We start from the raw sequence: 18,450 nt of genomic DNA, 5'->3' as shown, positions 1-18,450 counted from the left end.
CCGCAGCATGGCACGCACCTCCCGGACACCCCCCGGACCACAGCACGGCACGCACCCCCGAGACAACCCCTGACCGCAGCGCGGCACGCACCTCCAGGAAGCGAGTGGCTACAGTCCGGTCCTCCTGAGTCAGCACCAGGTTGTCCACGAACATCCAGAAGAAGGGCTGCTGGCGGGCTGGCCGGGGCCGCGCGTACTGCAGCAGGCGGTGGAACTGCAGCAGGTACCACACTGGGGGAGGGTCATCAGGTGCATGTGGGCCCTGCCCATGGGGACACGGCAGAGGGCGCGGGGGCGACTGCCCAGACCCCGCGCCTGCCTCTCCCCAGGGCAGGCCTGTCCCCGCCGGAGCCGCTGAGCCTCAAGGACTCGGGGTCACTGTGGCCTGAGCACAGACCCCGGCCCCACATTATGTGGGGACGGAGTCGCACATGCGTGTCCTCCCGCAAATGACCCCACTCGGAGCGCCTGCTGTGGGGACGCAGAGCGCTGCAGGGCAGTGGGGGGGTGGGGCAGGCAGCCTCCGGGCGTTGGATTCCGCTCTCGGCCATGGCCGTGGCTTCAGGTGGTCAAAACGGGTAAACTACTGGCTGACGGGATGACCTCCTCACGTCAGTGACACCTCAGGATGGCTGCTTCCCGGGCAGACACCTGGCATGTCCGCCAGACCCAAGGCGCTGAGGGCAGCAAGCGGTCTGGGGAGCAGACGGCCGGGGAACGTGTGCAGGCCGAGGTCTCTTACCCGGAGGGTGGTCACAGGCGTGGCCGATGCGGGGCGTGGAGCCATACAGGAGGTCGAACGGGCCCCATCCTTCTACCTGCAGGACACGGACGCACAGAAGGCAGGTGGGGCAGCCTGTTCCGGAGGGGGGCTCGCGGGTTGAGCGGCCCCCAAGGCAGCGGGCACCTCGTGTGTCCAGGTGAGTGGCTCGCGATGAGGCCGAGCCCCCACAGCGCCCCGGCGGGAGCAGGGAGACCCCCAGGTGACACCTGCCACTGGCTCAGGGTCACACGGAGCCCGGCCTCTATCACCCAAGGGGAGGCCAGCCCTCCACTGGGCACCAGGAATGTGAGGCGAGCCAGGCACTGGCCTTACAGACCGGCCCCCGGGAAGGCTGGCACACGGACCCCCCAGGATTCACACGGATTTCCTGTGTGTTGCTAGATAATATAAGAGGTGCGCCCCATGTGACAGCGGGGAGCGGACAGCCGGGCCACAGGCTTCCCTGCCCGGCGGGAGGGGCTGGGACACAGCAGCAGTCAGCCGGTCACTGCCGGCCGCGGAGGAAGACGAAGTCCGTCCCTCCAACCGTGCCCGAGCAGACAAGGACGCCCCTGAACCACGGAGTGACCCACGTGCCCCTCTCCTGCAGGACCCGAGGGACTCCCGGGAATGACAATCGTAGTCCCTGACATTCTACTAGAGAGAAATTAATAAGAGACCCAGGTAGCAGGTCCCTGGTTTTCTGATGGGTCCTACACCAGAGCTGGCCCCCGCTTCCCCGGACGGTCCCCCGAGCGCGTGACCAAAGCCTACACCCTGCGGTGAGCCCCCGGCGCCTGCCTTTCTCCGGCACCCCCGTGTCCCTGAGAGCTACTGGTGGCGTCTGGGCACTGGCCTCCGTCACGGCCTACTGACTGGAGCGAAGGCGCGGAGCACAGGTCCAGGCAGAGGGGCCGGGGGAGGGGCGCAAGGAGGCGAGCGCGGGCTGGCGGTCCCCGGCCAGCAGCCCTGCGATCACCCGCTGACCCCTGGTACGCGGTGCAGCGAAGCAGCTCACGGAGAAACCAGCCTTAGTGGGAGCACCCAGTCCCCCCACCAGCTGTCTGCCCCCCGCAATCCAGGCGACAACAGAAACCCCCTGAGCTTTAATCCGCCCAGAAGCCCACCGCCAGGAGCAGGGGGGAGCCGGCCGCCCCCGCCTCCAGGAGGCGCCACACCAGCCCGGGTCACAGGCCTCGTGAGAGGCGTGAGGTCCGGAGGGGTGGCGTGGGCGCGGCAAGGCCTCACACACCCTGTGGTGACTGCTACGGTCACGGGCGTCACACGCTGGCGTGGTAACGGTGTCACACACCGCTACGGGTGTCACGCACTGCTATGGTAACAGGTGCCACGTGTTGCCGTGGTAACAGGTGTCACACGCTGCTACAGGAAACACGTTTCCAGCATTACTGTCAGAAATAGAGGTCCCGTATTGCGGCTGATAGGAGGTGTCACATGTTCTGCTGCCAACAGAGGCCGCACCGTAGCTGAGAACGCAGAGCCCGCACCACTGCAGGCAGCAGAGGGCACCTGCTGCTGTTGAGAGCAGGCCTCACTCGGGAAGACAGGGCGGCGGCGGCCACAGCTGGCACGCAGGGAGGGGCCCGGGCGTCCCCCACAGCCCCGCTACAGGGGAGGCCCCGTGTCGCCATCGCGTCCCACACCCCGCCTTGCCCCGTGAGTGGACTCCAGCCCAGCGTGGGGGGTGTGATGGACAGGCTCACGGGGATGGGGTGAGGGTGGGCTGTGGGGCCTTGGACGAGACCCGTGGTGATGAAGTGTAAGGTCATGGGGCTCAGGCGCACCCTAACCCTGCGAAGAGACCTGGCCTGGCCTCCGGGCAGGGGAACTCGGGGGGCCCGAGGCTGCGGGGTTTCCTCAGGCATGTCCAGAGCGGGGCACTAGGCCCCGGACCATGGGCTCCCAGGCCCCATGGGGAGCGGAGTGGTGAGGCCCTGGGCGGCCCCTGACAGAGCAGAACCCCACATCAGCCCCCTCCTTGTGGCTGGCCACCCCCTTCCACTGCCAGCACTCCCGTCCCAGACCCTCTGCCCATGATTGGTAGCTCTCAGGACAGTGGGCTTGAGTCCTTTCTCATGGGCCCAGAGACCGAAGGACCAGGTCCTCCCGTCCCAGGGCCACCAGCCCCTTCCCCTCTGCTTCCGAGGGCTCCTGGCCAGGCTGGGTGCCCGTGAGTCATTTTTGGGTACTTCCTCCAAAGTCACTGTCTGGGACAGCAGGAAACAGCCTTCAAGAGAACCGGAACATTCTGGACTGTGTTCAGAGGATGCCCCCAAACAGTGACTGGCCATTCAGTTCACGACTTTACCTGGGGCTGGGGGGGTGGGGGACAGTTCCTCCCGCCGTCGTGCTCGTGGATTGCAGCCATGAGAACGGGAGCTCCGGCCCATCGCTCTGGGCCCCCACATGGGGGCCACGAAAACACCCCTCTGGCCTCTCCCACGGCCTGCGGGTCCCCCATGTACACCCTGGCTGGGGGACGCCCTCCGGTGTCCCACACACCTGCCCTCATCGAGGCCTTTGGGGGCGCACAGAGCACTTACGTCCCTCCTCACTACATTGGTGACGTCATCCAAGTGCTTCAGTCTTCCTGGCTCAGGACCATTTTCCAAGAAGCCCAAACTCGTTAGCTCTGCACGGGGGAGACACAAGGAGGCTCAGAAGGGCCAGCGTCCACTCGGGCCCACACACAATCCAAAGGCTGAGGGTTGATTAAAGACATGTCTGCCGTTAATGAGCAAACTCTGTCTCAGGACGGACACTGATTCCATGACGCGCTCAGCAGCGAACTCCGCTGAGTCCTGATTTAAGAAAGTCAAGCAATTTGTTGCAAAACCAGGCCTGCCTGGGCTGCTGTGTCATGGGCTGCTCTGGAAACCCGCCAGGCCGCGGTGTCCACGCAGCTGTCACCCAGCCTGGCTGTGCTGCACGGCGGCTGTGAGCTACAGGTGCCCTGTCACAGCCTCCGAGGGTCCTCGGCCTGGGGGCGGACTCTACAATCGGGAGTAGGAGATGCATCGTCCAGGTGGGAGACAAGGCTGGGGTGGCCTGGGGTCGGACTCCTGCACCCCTCATCTCACAGGCTGTGCCCACCCTGTGTGTCCCACAGACGCAGGTACACAGGGGCCACTGTGACCACAGCTCGCAAGGCTCGCGGCACGGAGCCGGAGCAGGGCGCGTGCCTAGTCCACCCAGCCAGAGACTAAAGAGCGTTTCATGGATTCTTCTTCTGTCTGCTGGACCCAGAAGCATCCATAGGATTTCCAAGGCACCAGCAGGTGGGGGTCAGTGCAGGGCCCGGGGGGCGGGGGTGGGGGGACCAGGCTAGAATGCATCACGTGGCCGGCCCAGGCGGCTGGGACATCTGGGTAGCGGGAGAGGCAGGGAGCCCCGTGGGGCCATCAGGCGCATGGAGGGGTCCGGGGCGGACTTTGGCGTTGGGTGGCATGGGCAGGGCAGGGCCTGGACTACTGCCCTCTGCAGAGACCCCGGGCCCACGGCCCTGCTTCGTGGCATTTCCCATCCACACGTGCTCCCTGCATTTTCTGCCAGGCCAGCAGTTCTGAAGGACTGCGCTCCGGCTGCTCACGCACCCTTCCCTGGACACAGGCCGGCCCCTGCGGACCTCCCTCAGGGCAGAGCGGTGTGGCCCGGCGTGAGCTCACCACACTCACCAGTTTTGCTTGTTTGTTTGTTTTTTGTTTTTTTTTTTTAATTTTTTAATGTTTTTTATTTATTTCTGAGAGAGAGAGAGCGTGAGCAGGGGAGGGTCAGAGAGAGGGAGACACAGAAGCCGAAGCAGCTCCAGGCTCTGAGCTGTCAGCACAGAACCCGATGCAGGGCTGGAACTCAGGAACCGTGAGATCGTGACCTGAGCCGAAGTCGGACGCTTAACCGACTGAGCCACCCAGGCTCCCCCACCACACTCACCGTTTCTGATGTCCCCAAACAGGGTCAGCACCCGGACTGGCCCCCTCTTCCACACGGGTACCGTTTTGTAGATCTCTGGTGCGTTCCCCTGTTGAAAACAGTTCTGGCGGTGACCCGGTTGTAGAGCCCATGAGGCACAAGGAAGCTTCTCTCTGCTCCAGCAGAGGCACTTCCCCATCAGGGGAGACACCCTTGAACGCGCCTTCAAGGCAGGCTGGCCCCTAGGCCTGGGGCTCGGGCCTTGACCCCCGCCGGGCCTTCTCTAGCACAGGAAAGGCAGGTGCGAAGGGCTTTCCCTGGTGAAGGAAGAAAATTCTATCCCAAGAGAAAGGACTTCCTCTGGATTTCTTGGGGGGGGGGTCCTGAACACGCACAGCAGGGGGATCCCCGACTCCACTTCCTCAGTGAGGCCCCGAGCCACCTGGTGGCCCTCATGGCTGCCGGCTGAGGACAAAGGACCCGAAAGCCCATCGGCAACCCTCACCCCTTCCAGGATGCCCACTTGTAAAACAAGCACCCCAGACCCCGCCCCCCCGCCCCCAGGAGCGTGCACTTTGGCTTCAAGCTGCCCAACTGACAGAGACCAGACCCAAATGGGAGGCCCCGAGCCACGTGGGGAAGGGTCTGCCTGTGGCTTGAGCCGATGGGCTGGGGGGCTGGTGAGTCTGGGGGTGGGTGTGAGGAGGGCAGTGGGTCCAGCACAACATGGCTCTGATGGACACTGGGGGCATCCTGGTCCCCTCCGCTGTGACTGTGGGAGGGGAGCTCCGTCCTCCGCGCCCCTCCCCCCAGCACTGGGGCATTGCGGACACTCGTGAACATCAATTGCATTTCCTTTTGAAAGGAAACTTCCTGCAGCTGGTGAGCAGGGGTGGGGGGTCATCCTAGCCCCAGGAGAGAGGGGCGCCCATGCAGGTGGGTCAGCGCACACCCCCTTCCATCGCCCCCAGCCCCTCCAGGGACAGCTGGCGCGCGCACACCCAGATGGGCAGGGACAGCCCTCTCCCCGCACCTACTTCCCGCCAAACAGCAGCCAGAGGCCGAGAGAGAAAGTGAGGCTGAGGGGGGAGAGGCTGAGGGGGTGCCTAGTTCTGCAGACCTACGTGTGGGCCCCACGCTGCACCTGCTTACCCAGGGCGGCCCCTCTCGTGCCTCAGTCTCCTGGGGCGGCCAGAACAGTGAGTATAACCTGTGGCTGCAAGTCACCACCACATTTTTACGTGGAGGCCACAGGTCCCGGGTCCAGGAGTGGCGGGCCCGGCTCCCTCCTGCGCCCCTCCCGAGCTTCTCCTGTGCTGGCCTGGGCTGCTCCCCCGGGGGTCTCCACCCCCCTCCCCTTTCCCTCACCACACCGGTCCTTTGCTTCACCCCATTCAGGAGGGTCTCCTCTGCGAAGACCCTAGCTCCGCAGCGGCCACACTCCCAGGTACCGGGGGCAGCACTGGAGACACAGAGCAAGCCACTCGTGAGCCCCTAGGTGCGCCTGGCTCCCGGCTCCCGGCCTCCACGCTCAGGAGCCCCACGCCTGCGCCCCAGTCCGTGCCCCGAGCCTGCGCCCCGCCTCTGCCCACTGACTAGTGTTTGCCCTGCTTGCTGGCCCTGGAGGCACAGCTCCGCTGGCCCGTCTCCTGCCTGCTGCGGATCCCTCATCCCTGGCTTGGAAGACGCGGAACTGCCTTGCCGGAGTCACTGTCACAAGCCAGACCCCTTGGTGGAGCCCAGACTAAAGAGGAAAACCAGAACAAGGCCTCTGGGTAGAAGCCTGGGCTCTGGCATCGCCTATCGGCGCAGGTGGGCATTCTGCAGCCGGCAGCAGAGAACACTGACTGTCAGCCCCCACCCCCACCCCCCCACAAACTGCGTCGTCCCCGGAAGCCCAGAAACCCTCACCAGCTCGCGGTCACAGAAGGCCTTCAGCCAGCCCCGCCACTTCCTGCGCCGCTGCAGGAGGCCGCTGCGGGGGAAGGGCAGACACAGGAAGCACACCCAGTTACTCATGGCTTGGACCCTGCCCGAGGTCCCCGGGCCCACCAGGGTGTCCACGCACTCGAAGCAGTAGCATCTGGAGCCAGAAAGAAAATCACAGTGACAGAAATGACATCCCGTTGGCCACCAGGGACAGAAGCCGCCTGGAGGCGGGCGGGCACGGGGCAGGGGCGAGGGGGAGTGGTCACCCGGGAAGGGGGTCTAGTCCGTCTCAGGGACTTCGAGGGACAGGAAGGAGCCATCTGCAGACAGCGAGGTGCGGGCACCTGTCTTCCCACCTCCAGAGCCTGCAGGAAGTTAGGGGTCAAGGACAGCAGGGTGGGGGGACGATTTGGGAGGAGGGAGACTAAGTACAAGGACACCAGACAGACGGACGGGGGGGAAGGGACCACGCTGGCCCCTGCCTGTGAACCCCAGCCCCAGGGACGGGGCCTCCCTCACTTCCCCATGTCCCGACTGACGGAGCTGCACACCCTGGCAGCAACAATAATAACAAGAAAACTCAGGAACGCAAATCTCTGGATGCCCCGCCTCCCACGTGTGAAGGGTCTACACCAAACAAATTACTTGGGATGGAAACGGGAAGCGTGGGGGGAGCTCGTCTTGGGGGGACGTCCTCCACACTCTGGGACGAGGAGCCCCGAGGACAGGAGAGCCCTGGGCGGTGGGCGGAGGCTCCTTCACCCCACACGTGCCCTGGGGGCGCCCCCGGGCTCACCGGGTGCAGTCGGGGTTCTCGCAGATGAGCAGCGTGTCCCCGGAGGAGCAGATGGAGCAGTAGGACTGGTACCCGTCGTCATCGTACAGGAACAGGCAGCGCAGGAACGTGGCCTTGGCAAGGGGCGGGGCCAGGCCGGTGCCTCCTCTGCTCCCCCCGGCCTCCAGTCTCCCGGCCTCCCCGGCCTCCCTGCCTCCTGGCCTCCCAGCCTCCCCAGCCTCCCCAGCCTCCCCAGCCTCCCGGACCCCCTGGCCACCCCCCACCCCGGCCTCCCGGCCTCCCCACCCCGCCGCTGCCCCACCCCCCCGCTTACCTTGCAGGGAGCGCACATCCCTCCCTCAAACAGAGGGTGCTGCGTGTGCGCCCGGAGGCTCCCGCAGCAGATGCAGATGTCTGAGAGCACCGCGTGTCACGACCCCAGCAAACAGAGCGATAGCTTAGGAACACAGTTAACACCGGAGCACAAGCCCCGTACGATGCAAACCCCAGAACGGTGTGGAAAGAAATGAAAATCTAAACAAGTGGGAAGGGACCTTGGGTATCTGTGTGCACAGGTCAGAAGACACCGTGGTTAAAATGCCAGGCTCCCCGGGCGGCCTGCAGACCCCTCTCAAAATCCCCGCTGGCTTTTTTTTCTTTTTTTGCAAAAATTGACGAGCTGATCCTGAAATGCTCATGGAAACTCAAGGGATCCAGAACAGCAAATCCACAGGGAGAGAAAGCGGATTCCCGGCTGCCAGGTGTTATAAAGGGGGACAGCGGCAGGGGTGCAGAGTGACTGTCAGTGGGTACCGGGTCTCTCTTAGGGGTGTTGAAAAGGCCCTAGAAGTGGCTGCACAACTTTGTCAATATATGGGGAGAGGCCGGGATGAGGGAGCTGAGCGGGGGCCTCGGCCTCGTCCGGGGCGGCGTGGGGCTGCAGCCAGCCTTCCAGGGCTGCTCCCCCTCCGCTGGGCAAGGGCTCACCTTCTATGTCCCTCTGGTTAACCTTGACTTCATACGCAATGAGCTCTGGAAAGGAAACAAGAAGGGGTCCTTCCCTGTGCCGCTTTTTGCTAATGTAAACGTGGCCAAGAGGTGCCACGTGATGTCCTAGGAGCAGAGGGGGCTGCAGAGTGAGGTGTGACTCTTCCAGGAGCCTGGGGCCTCAGCCACGGCGCCGGCCTGGGGCGGACCTCCTGAGTGAGCCCTCACCTCTGCGGGGCCCTGGCGAAGCAGGGGGTGACAGCTCGCTGGAGCCCACCAGGATGACGTCCATGGCAAGCTCGGCCTCCGGCTCCCGGACTGCAGCAGACCCTGCACCACAAGCAGGGCGTGTGCAAACAGAGCGAGAAAATGGCCCCTGGCCACTGCCTGGGAGCCCCGCCCCCCTCCCACGGACACCTGCCCCTGTGGACCCCGGGGACCCAGGACGCAGGGCCAGGAAGACCTGTGGTGAGCGCCAATCTGGACGGGGACGTGGCGAGTTCCCGGAGGCATGTCCCTCCCTGCCCGGGCCCCTGCCACCGTGGCAGGCTAGGTGGGCTTGTCCCCGCAAAGGGGGGCCTTCAGAGGGGTGGGGGGGACCGAGGCCCCCGCAGCTGTGGGTCCCTTGGACACCCCCGTCCCCCTCCTCCCGGGGTGTCCCTCAGACCACAGCTGGTGGTCTTCCCGGAGGCCACCCCGGGGGAGGAGGAGGGAGGGCTCACGGATCTCGCAGCTCGCCTCTGGCGGGTCAGGGTCGGAGCCGTCCAGGGTCTCCAGGCTCAGCGTCCCCTGGGGGGAGAGGGCCATGAAACCAGGGGAAGGGGCTCCCCAGAAAGCAGCAGGAGACCGGTGGCAGGAAGGATGGGGGCCACAGGTACAGAGTCTGGAGGAGCACTGCTGGGGGAGCGGGGGCGTGCAGGGTTGCCACGTGCCGTGTGGGGGCGGGGAGGCGCGGGGGAGGGGCGAGGAAGCCCTCACTGCCAGGGGTGAAGGGTGAGGGGCTCAGGCGGGTGGTCGTGCTGGGTGGAGAGTTAGGGAGTCCAGTGGGGGAGGGGTGGGGTGGAGAGGGCTCGGGGGCGGGGCTGGGCGCTCGGGGGCGGGGCTGGGGTGGAGGTGCGGCTCCAGCAGGCGAGGGCACAGACCAGGGTCGGGGTGAGGGACATCTGTGGGGCCTCAGGTAGCTGGGGGTGGCATCCAGAGTAGGGGTGAGGCAAAAGGAGGCAGGGGGCATTTACTGCAGGTGCGACTCCCGACGGGGGGCCGTGGTTGTAGGGGGCTCCTTCGGGCCCTTCTGGGGACTGCACAGGGGCTGTGCCCAGAGGCAGAGGGCCACCGGGCAGAGGCTGCCCCTCAGGACAGCTATCGTGCTGGGCAGAAGCTAGGGAGACCCCTGGGGAGGGGGCATAAGCCCCCGTCTCCCAGTTGGGTGTGGACCTGGTGACCACGCCCCGTGGAAAGTGCAGAAGGGGGGCGGGTGTAATTCCGCGGTGCCCTGGCAGGTGCCCAGGGCCGACTCCAGCCGCGGCGACCTGCACTGGCTGCATGTGCCCGGGCCACCATGTGACCAGGAGGGCACTTCCGCTCCGTGGCCCTCCTCCCAACAGCCCATGACTCCCACCTCTGCCCATGAGAAAATCACCCTAAAACTCCAGAAGAGGGGCACCCTACAAAAGACCTGCCCACGGGGCACCTCGGGGGCTCAGTCGGTTGAGCATCTGGCTCTTGGTTTCAGCTCAGGTCACTATCTCACGCGTGGTTTGTGGGTTCAAACCCCACACTGGGCTCTGGGCAGAAGGTGCAGAGCCTGCTTGATTTCGCTCTCTCTTCCTCTCTCCCTGCCTACATGCTCTCTCTCTGTCTTTATCAAAATAAATAAAGAACTTAAAAATAAAAGAAAACTATGTATTAAAAAAGTACCTGCCTAGAAGTGCTCAAAACTGTCATGATCGTCAAAAGCAAAGGAAGTCCAAAACACCGTCACAGCCAGGAGGAGCCTCAGGGGACCTGATGGGGAAATGTCATGTGGGATCTCGGGACAGAGAAGGAGATTGGGGGAAACTAAGGAAATGGGGTTATTCGTTTAGTTAGCACCGTAGCAGCGTCGGCTCACTGACTGAGCCATCACACTGGCACAGGTGTTAATAGTTGGGAGGATCGGAGTTTACGGAACTCTGTATCACTAGCTCTGCAGATTTTCCGTAGATATGAATCTGTTCTAAAATCATTCCTTTTTTTTTTTTTTAACAACATAATATTATTAACTAGAAGTCGTCATGCTGGGTGTTACGTGCCCATGACTTGCTTACATGTAACTACAAGTTTGTGCCTTTTGACCACCTTTATTCAACTTGTTCTCTGTATGTATGTGCTCAGGGTGTGTGTGTGTGTGTGTGTGTGTGTGTGCGCGCGCACAAGCGCTTTAGATCCCACATGTAAGAGAGATCATATGGTATTTGTCTCTCTCTGTCTCGGTGAGCACAGTGCCCTCCAGGTCCATCCACGTTGCTGTAAACGGCAACATTTCCTCGTCTTTCGTGGTGAGTGAAGGTCCGCTGCATCTACACAATGTTTTCTCTGTCCGTTCACCCATCTGGACACTTAGGTTGTTTCCAGGCTGTTGGAAATACAGCTGCGGTGAACACGGGGTGGGGGTGGGGCAGATACCTTTTCTAATTAGTGTTTTTGTTTTCTTTGGATAAATCTCCCGAGGTTGGATTGCGGGTTGTAGGGATCTATTTTTTTTTTTCTACTTCTGTTTTTATTTATTTTTTCTTTATTTATTTAATTTATTTATTAAAAAAAATTATGTTAAGGATATTCTTTTTTTTTTTACAGACTGTTTATTGTCAAGTTGGTTTCCATATAACACCCAGTGCTCATCCCCACAAGTGCCCTCCTCCATGCCCATCCCCCCTCCCCTCACCCCCATCAGCCCTCAGTGTGTTCTCAGCATTCAAGAGTCTCTCATGGTTTGCCTCCCTCCCTCTCCCCCACCATTTCCCCCCTTCTGCTCCCCCACGGTCCTCTGTTAAGTTCCTCCTAATCCTCCTATACGTGCAAACATATGGTATCTGTCCTTCTCTGCCTGACTTAACTTCACTCAGCATCACACCCTCGAGTTCCATCCATGTTGCTACACAGGCCAGATGTCATGCTTTCTCATTGCCATGGAGTATTCCATCAATAGATAAACCACATCTTCTGGATCCATTCGTCTGCTGATGGACACTTAGGCTCTTTCCATGTTTTGGCTATTTTGAGTGTGCTGCTGTGAACACTGGGGTACATGTGCTCCTATGCCTCAGCATTTCTGTATCCCTTGGGTAAATTCCTAGCAGTGCTACTGCTGGGTCCTAGGGGAGTTCTATTGTTAGTTTCCTGAGGAACCTCCACACTGTTTTCCAGAGGGGCTGCAGCAGTTTACATTCCCACCAACAGTGTAGGAGGGAGCCCGTGTCTCCACATCCTCGCCAGCATCTAGAGTTCTCTGATTTGCTCATTTTAGCCACTCTGACTGGCGTTGCAGGGATCTGTTTTTAAGTTTTTGAGGAAAGGCCACAGTGTCTTCCAGAGTGGCTGCACCAGTTTGCGTTCCGCCAGCAGTGCCCAAGGGCTCCCTTTTCTCCGCACCCTCACGAGCACTTATGTTTCTTGCCTTTGTGATTCGAGCCATTCGGACAGGCGTGAGGTGATCTCATTGTGGGTTTGGTTTGCATTTCCCTGATGAGTGATGTCAAGCATCTTTTTATGTACCTGCTGGACATCCGTAGGTCTTCGGTGGAAAAAGATGTACTATTCAGATCGGCTGCCCATTTTTTAAGATTGTTTTACTGCTATTAAAGTATACACGTTCCTTATATATTTTGAATATTAACACCTTATCTGATATAGAATTCACAAACATGGAGTTTTATGGTTTCAGGTCTTACATTCGTGTCCTTTTTTAATTATTTTTTTAGTGTTTATTTATTTTTGAGAGAGAGAAACAGCGTGAGCAGGGGAGGGGCAGAGAGAGAGGGAGACACTGAATCTGAAGCAGCTCCAGGCTCTGAGCTGTCAGCACAGAGCCCGACACGGGGCTCAAGCCCACGAGCCATGAGATTGTGACCTGAGCCGAAGTCAGATGCTTCATTCACTGAGCCCCCCAGGCACCCCACGTTTGAGTCCTTAATCCATTTTGACTTGGTTTCTGCAGGTGGTATAAGATAGGGGTGCAGTTTCATTCTTCTGCATGTGGCTCTCCAGTTTTCCCAGCAGCACTGATTGAAGACCTTCCCTTCCCCATCGTGTATTCTTGGCTCCTCTGTCATAAGTTAACTGGCCGTGTATGCGTGGGTTTCTTTAAGGACTCTCCAGTCTGTGTCTGTCTAGTGACCTGTGTGTCTGTTTTTACGCCAGCATCGAGCCATTTTAACAACTACAGCTTTGGCTATTTGGGTTATTTTGTGCTTCCAAACACATTTTAGGATCATTTTTTTCTATTTCTGTGAACGATGCCATCACGTTTTGCTAGAGATTGCTTTGAGCCTGTAGATGGCTTTGGGTAATATGGACATTATAACAATGTTAGTTATGTGAGCACAAGATATTTAAGATACCTCCTAAATATGTAAAAGATATTTATTCTAAGATTGCTTATTTTTAATTTTTTCATTTTATTTTATATATTTTACTTTATTTTAATATTTTAATGTTTTATTTATTTTTGAGAGAGAGATTTACAGCGTGAGGAAGGAAGGGTCAGAGAGAGAGGGAGACACAGAATCTGAAGCAGCTCCAGGCTCTGAGCTGTCAGCACAGAGCCCGATGCGGGGCTGAAACCCACAAACCGTGAGATCATGACCTGAGCCAAAGTCGGACGCTCAACTAACTGAACCACCCAGGGGCCCCAATTTTTTCATTTTAAATTTAAGGGTTTTTTTTAAAGAGGAAATTGTCTTTGTTGCTTTTGCCCCTTTCATTGAGTGTAGTTTTGTTTTTTAACAAAGATGCACCCTGTCCACATTGTTCCCTCCCACAGAAGGGGCTGCGGGGCTCCATGGGGGACAGCTCGCTAGTGTTGGGTCCATCCAGCAGAAGGAGCACCCTGGGGGGCAGGGCAGTGGGTCCCCACACCTCAGAGGTTCGCAGAAGGTTCTGCCCAGGCTGGGCGGACAAGCACGATGCTGCCCGGGACCCTCCCGTGCAGGTGCCTTCCCGTCACTCCTGTGGGCCCTGAGTGCCCTGTGGCAGCCGTCTGGAGCGGGGACCAGAGAGGGGACCCCCTGGTGGCCTGGGAACAGGCCTCAGAGCTGCTGGCCTCTTGGTGACCGGCCACCAAGTTCAGACCTGAGATGTGCAGGCTCATCCTGCTGGCCACGGTGCTAGGCCCGCGTGCACCTCTGGATGCCCGCTCTCACCCACGGACACCCGGGAAGCCCATGACCTCACGCACGGAGGGTCCACGCGGGAGCGCAGGGCAGGGCCTAACACAGGCCTCCTCCGGCTCCACGGGAATGACTCGCTGCGCCGAAACCTCTCCCGCCCTGGCTGTGCACCCGGCATCACCCGTGCCTGTGACTGGCGAAGCTTCCCGGCTGAGCCCAGCCCCGCCCCACCCAGACCCGGCTGCCCGCTTCCCCTGCCCCCCATGGCCGGGGCATCCGCAGGTTCGATGCCCACTGACATTCTTTTTGGAGCCCCTCCTCCCTCCCTGGGTCTGGGGGAGGGCCCCATGCTGGTGCCCGCGCACCAACCAGCTTTGGTGCTTGTATCCTGGCGATGGTGAGAGCCACCCCCACCCACGTCAGCCGTCACGCTGTCCTGTGTTTCTGCAGCGGCTTTGAGGGTAGCAATGGGGCTCAGGGCCCCACACGAGGCAACCAGAGGGGATTCTAGGGCAGACGAAGCCCAGAGAGAGGGGCCCAGCAGCTGGTGCGGTGATGAGCCTCCTGGCGCGACCGTTGGCCTGGGGCAGATGGGCCCCGAGCCGCGCTTGGGGAGCGACAGACTGTGAAGGACCGTCGCTTCTCGGGTGTCAGGGGTGCCCCGGCCGCTTGTAGGTCACCCAGACAGAGGAGACACAGAGGCAGCCCCTGGGCCTGGGAGCCCGCAGACTTCACAACCCCCCCGGATGGCCCTGGGGACGGAGGCTGAGCTCAGCCACCTGCTGGCTCTGGAACTGATGATCTCTGGTGCTCTGTGAACATGATTTCACGTGTCGTGCTTTCAAACGCACTACGAGGGGGGGAATCTTTGCTAAGTACGTTTGGGCAGAAGGAGGGCTAAGCACGTTTCCTGCAGGACTTCTCAGAGACTTTAGACACTGCAGGGAGTCACAAATCCCCAAGCAGAGGACAGGCACACAGCGTGTCCTGGGCCAATCTGGCCACCTTACCCTGTTCCTAAGGCTCCGTGTGGCCCTATTTCCACGAGCAGGGAGAAGCTGCTGGGCCAGGCTGGGCGCGGCGGCCACAGGGACAAAGAACTCTTCAGCGGCAGGTGCAGGGAGCGGGGAGACGGCGGCCTGACAGCTTAGAGCCCGCCAGGCCCCGCGTGCTACTGCTGGACACGACGCCTCCAGACAAGGCCATCCCGTGCCCAAGACTGGAAGAGACAAGATGTCGCTCCAGGCTGTCCGCGAGCCACCGCAGCGCTGACCGGACCCCCCTCTCCTGGCTGCAGTGGGTGACTGCCGCCCCCTCCCTGCTTCTGGATGAGACTCCTCCAGGCAGCCAGCCCCAGAACCGCGCCCCCGCCCAACAGCACCCCGCTCGGGGCTGCCGCAGGGGGAGCCTCGGGGACGCGGCTGCGGGGCGACGGTCATGACACATCCGCTCACTCTGCCACCCTGCGTTATGGCACATTTCCGGGCGCTAAGTGTGAGGCGCCTGTTATCTGTGCACAGGGGATGGACCTGCACCGCCCAGAGCTCGGGAGTCCCAAAGCGGCCCTCAGAACCCGGGTGCCCCGAGCCGGTCCCGGGTTCGCTGGGCTGCGGGACACGCTGTCAAGAAAATTAAAGGGGTGCCTGGGTGGCTCACTTGGTTGAGCGTCCGACTTCGGCTCAGGTCATGATCTCACGGTTCATGGGCTCAAGCCCTGCATCGGGCTCTGTGCTGACAGCTTGGAGCCTGGAGCTGCTTCGGATTCTGTGTCCCCCACCCCTCCCCCATTCACACTCTGTCTCTCTTTCTCAAAAATAAATAAATAAATAAATAAATAAATAAATAAATAAATAAAGGAAATTAAAGTCTCTCTTCTCTCTTTTTTCACTCTTGAGTATTTGTCTTTTCCGTAATGACTTGAGAGCTCCTTACGTGTTACAGGTGCGAACTGCCACAGAATCCTCACGTGTACGTTGCAAATGTTTTCTTCAGCTCATCCTACGCGCTGCAATGTTCTATGGTGTTTTCATACACAATTGTCCTGCTTTATTAAGTCAAACCGATTGGTCTTTCCCTTTCTGATTTCCACTTTTCCTATCATACTTTAACAGCTGCTCTCCATGGGGCACCTGGGCGGCTCCGTCAGTTAGGCATCCGGCTCTTGGTTTCAGCCCTGGTCATGATCTCAGGGTTGTGGGATTGAGCCCCGCCTCAGGCTCTGTGCTGACAGCACGGAGCCGGCTTGGGATTCTGCCTCTATTCCTCTCTCTCCGCCCCTCCCTTGCTCACTTTCTCTCTGTGGCTGAAAATAAATGAATATTTTTAAAAAATAGATAAACGTGCTCTCCATCCCAAGATGATAAAAACATTCTTTATTTCAGTATTTTGTTTTGTTCTTTCAACTTATATCTTTAGTCAGAATATTTTTGGTATGATTTTTGCAAACGATTAGCCAGTTGCCTCCAGACGGGCTACTGATGAATCCATTCATTCATTCACGCAGACGCATTCAAGGCGACGCGGTTGATACGTAGCGGAGCCTGAGATGGGCGTGGCTCTCACTCAGCGGAGCCTCTGCTGTGTGTTGCGGTCCCAGAGCTCCGGGCTCGTGGCGACAGCTTGTGACCATGTAAATGTCCGGGGAACTCGAGAGTCTTCAAAAGGGTCTTGTCCCTATAAGTTCACCTTCCAAAAGAGCATTGGAATCAAGCGATAAAATGCTGTTAATAATTTGGTTGGAATTATATTAGCCTCATAGATGAAGGAAGAACAGACCTTTAAAAATACAATTAAGAAATTAAATCCATGAATATAGTCTTTCTGTTTCTTTCTTGTTTTTATTTATTTCATTTTTAAAAATCTTTTTAATGTTTATTCATTTTTGAGAGAGAGAGACAGAGACAGAGCATGAGTGGGGGTGGGGCAGAGAGAGAGGAATCCACAGAATCTGAAGCAGCTCCAGGCTCCGTGCTGCCAGCACAGAGCCCAACGCGGGGCTCGAACTCACGAGCTGAGCTGTGAGATCATGACCTGAGCCAAAGTCAGATGCTCAACTGACTGAGCCACCCAAGCACCCCAATTTTATTTTATTTTTTATTTTAGAGAGAGAGTGTGTGTGCACGCACAGGAAGGGGCAGAGGCACAGAGAGGGAATCTTTAGCAGTTTCCACGCTCAGCATGGAGCCCTACTTGGGACTCAATCCCATGATCCTGAGATTGTGACCTGAGCTGAAATCAAGAGTCAGGAGCTCAACTGACTGAGCTAACCAGGGGTCTCTCTTTCTGCTTTTTAAAAAAGCGGGTGCTAGGGCGCCTGGGTGGCTCAGTCAGTTTGAACGTCCGACTTCAGCTCAGGTCATGATCTCACGGTTCGTGGTTTTGAGCCCCGTGTTGGGCTCTGTGCTGACAGCTCAGAGCCTGGAGCCTGTTTCAGATTCTGTGTCTTCCTCTCTCTCTGACCCTCCCCTGCTCACGCTGTCTCTCTCTCTCTCTCAGAAATAAATAAAGCATAAATTTTTTTTTAAAAAAGTGGATGCTGCAGATTTCTTATCTTTATTTCTAATTGTTTGATGTTTTGATTGGCCTGTGAATATTTTCCATTACCTCTTATCCTCTATCTTCTATAGAAAAATGAATATAGATGCACATTACAAAACTCCAGCCGTACTGAAGTGTACTGATTACACAGTGAACCACACCTCACAGCCCCGACCCAGGGCTCACGTGGGCTGTGGATCCTTCCAGATGCAGAAGCTTTCTTCCTTCTCCTGTGTCCTCCACAATCATTCCGTTGCCCCGCATACGCTGGGTCACCACTTACAGCACTTAGTTGATACTCCAGGCCGGTGCCTGCTCACAGCCGCGCCTCCCCTGCGGGCTTGCCCATCGTCCATGGAGAGCTCCGTCTGGCCGCTAACCTGCTTCTGTCGAGGACACTTTGGTGGTTTCCGTTCCTTCCTCCTCGTAATCTGCAGGGGCCTCCCCTGCGGCCACGGAGCAGGTCACATCTGTCCTTTGTGCTCCACAGACTCAGCAGGACAGAGGCAGGAAGGGACGGGCCAGCCCCTGCCATGTGCTTTGGAGTGACGTCCCCAGGGGACACTGGTCTCAGTGAGTCCACAGCGGCCCTGGCTCAGGGTCCCTGCCACCAGACCCTGGCAGGACCAGTGAGTGGCCAGGTCCTGCCCAGGGCTGTAGGGTGGGGGCGCTGCTTCAGGGGTGCCCCCCAGAGGCCCTTCGACCCAAACGCTGCGGGTGTTTTCCGCTCATGCTGTGGAGCCCCCTTCCTTCCATAAGGGCCGCGCTCTCCCCAGCACTGGGCCACCAGCACTTCCTGTGCGGGCTCCCCTCCCTGTGCCTGGCCGGGCGGGAGGCTCAGTAAGCACCTCGTGGCCCTGCTCCCGGAGAGGCCCTGGCAGAGGCCGCGCAGGGCAGCAGCCGGTGGCCAGGCGCGCAGGGGGTGGGGGTGAGGGCTGGGAGGCTGGGCTGAACCAGGGCTCCGAGGAAGGGCGAATGGGGACCCGGGGGCTCCCCTCCGGTGCCTCCTGGGCACCAGCAGGGAAGGCACATCTTGGTGAAGGGGAATCTCCACATGAGAGACCATGACCCTCGCTGGGACAGGGCGACACGCTTCTCAGGGGCCCCGAATGCCGGCTCCACTGGACCCATCTGGCCGTCAGGGCTCTCGGCCTCTACAGCTC

At 59.5% G+C, this 18,450-nt stretch overlaps 1 protein-coding gene across 1 annotated transcript in view; it reads right to left on the bottom strand.

The window, feature by feature from the left end:
• DNMT3L (DNA methyltransferase 3 like) overlaps nucleotides 1-13,928 on the bottom strand; it is a 20,665-nt gene extending 6,737 nt beyond the window's left edge. The window contains exons 1-11 of the mRNA XM_039245454.1: nucleotides 13,815-13,928; nucleotides 9,107-9,173; nucleotides 8,613-8,714; nucleotides 8,385-8,429; nucleotides 7,732-7,811; nucleotides 7,419-7,531; nucleotides 6,605-6,776; nucleotides 4,715-4,802; nucleotides 3,328-3,416; nucleotides 743-818; nucleotides 92-231 (exon numbers count right to left, since the gene is read on the bottom strand). Of these exons, the coding sequence (XP_039101385.1) occupies nucleotides 92-231; nucleotides 743-818; nucleotides 3,328-3,416; nucleotides 4,715-4,802; nucleotides 6,605-6,776; nucleotides 7,419-7,531; nucleotides 7,732-7,811; nucleotides 8,385-8,429; nucleotides 8,613-8,714; nucleotides 9,107-9,173; nucleotides 13,815-13,928 (1,086 nt within the window). The remainder of the gene's footprint in view (nucleotides 1-91; nucleotides 232-742; nucleotides 819-3,327; nucleotides 3,417-4,714; nucleotides 4,803-6,604; nucleotides 6,777-7,418; nucleotides 7,532-7,731; nucleotides 7,812-8,384; nucleotides 8,430-8,612; nucleotides 8,715-9,106; nucleotides 9,174-13,814) is intronic.
• Between the last annotated feature and the right edge of the window lie 4,522 nt (nucleotides 13,929-18,450).

This window comes from Hyaena hyaena, unplaced genomic scaffold (assembly GCF_003009895.1).
Source record: "Hyaena hyaena isolate Hyena2069 unplaced genomic scaffold, ASM300989v1 scaffold_254, whole genome shotgun sequence".
NCBI lineage: Eukaryota > Metazoa > Chordata > Mammalia > Carnivora > Hyaenidae > Hyaena > Hyaena hyaena.
The sequence above is the reverse complement of the archived record's forward strand: the minus strand, read 5'-3'. Positions and strand labels throughout refer to the sequence as shown.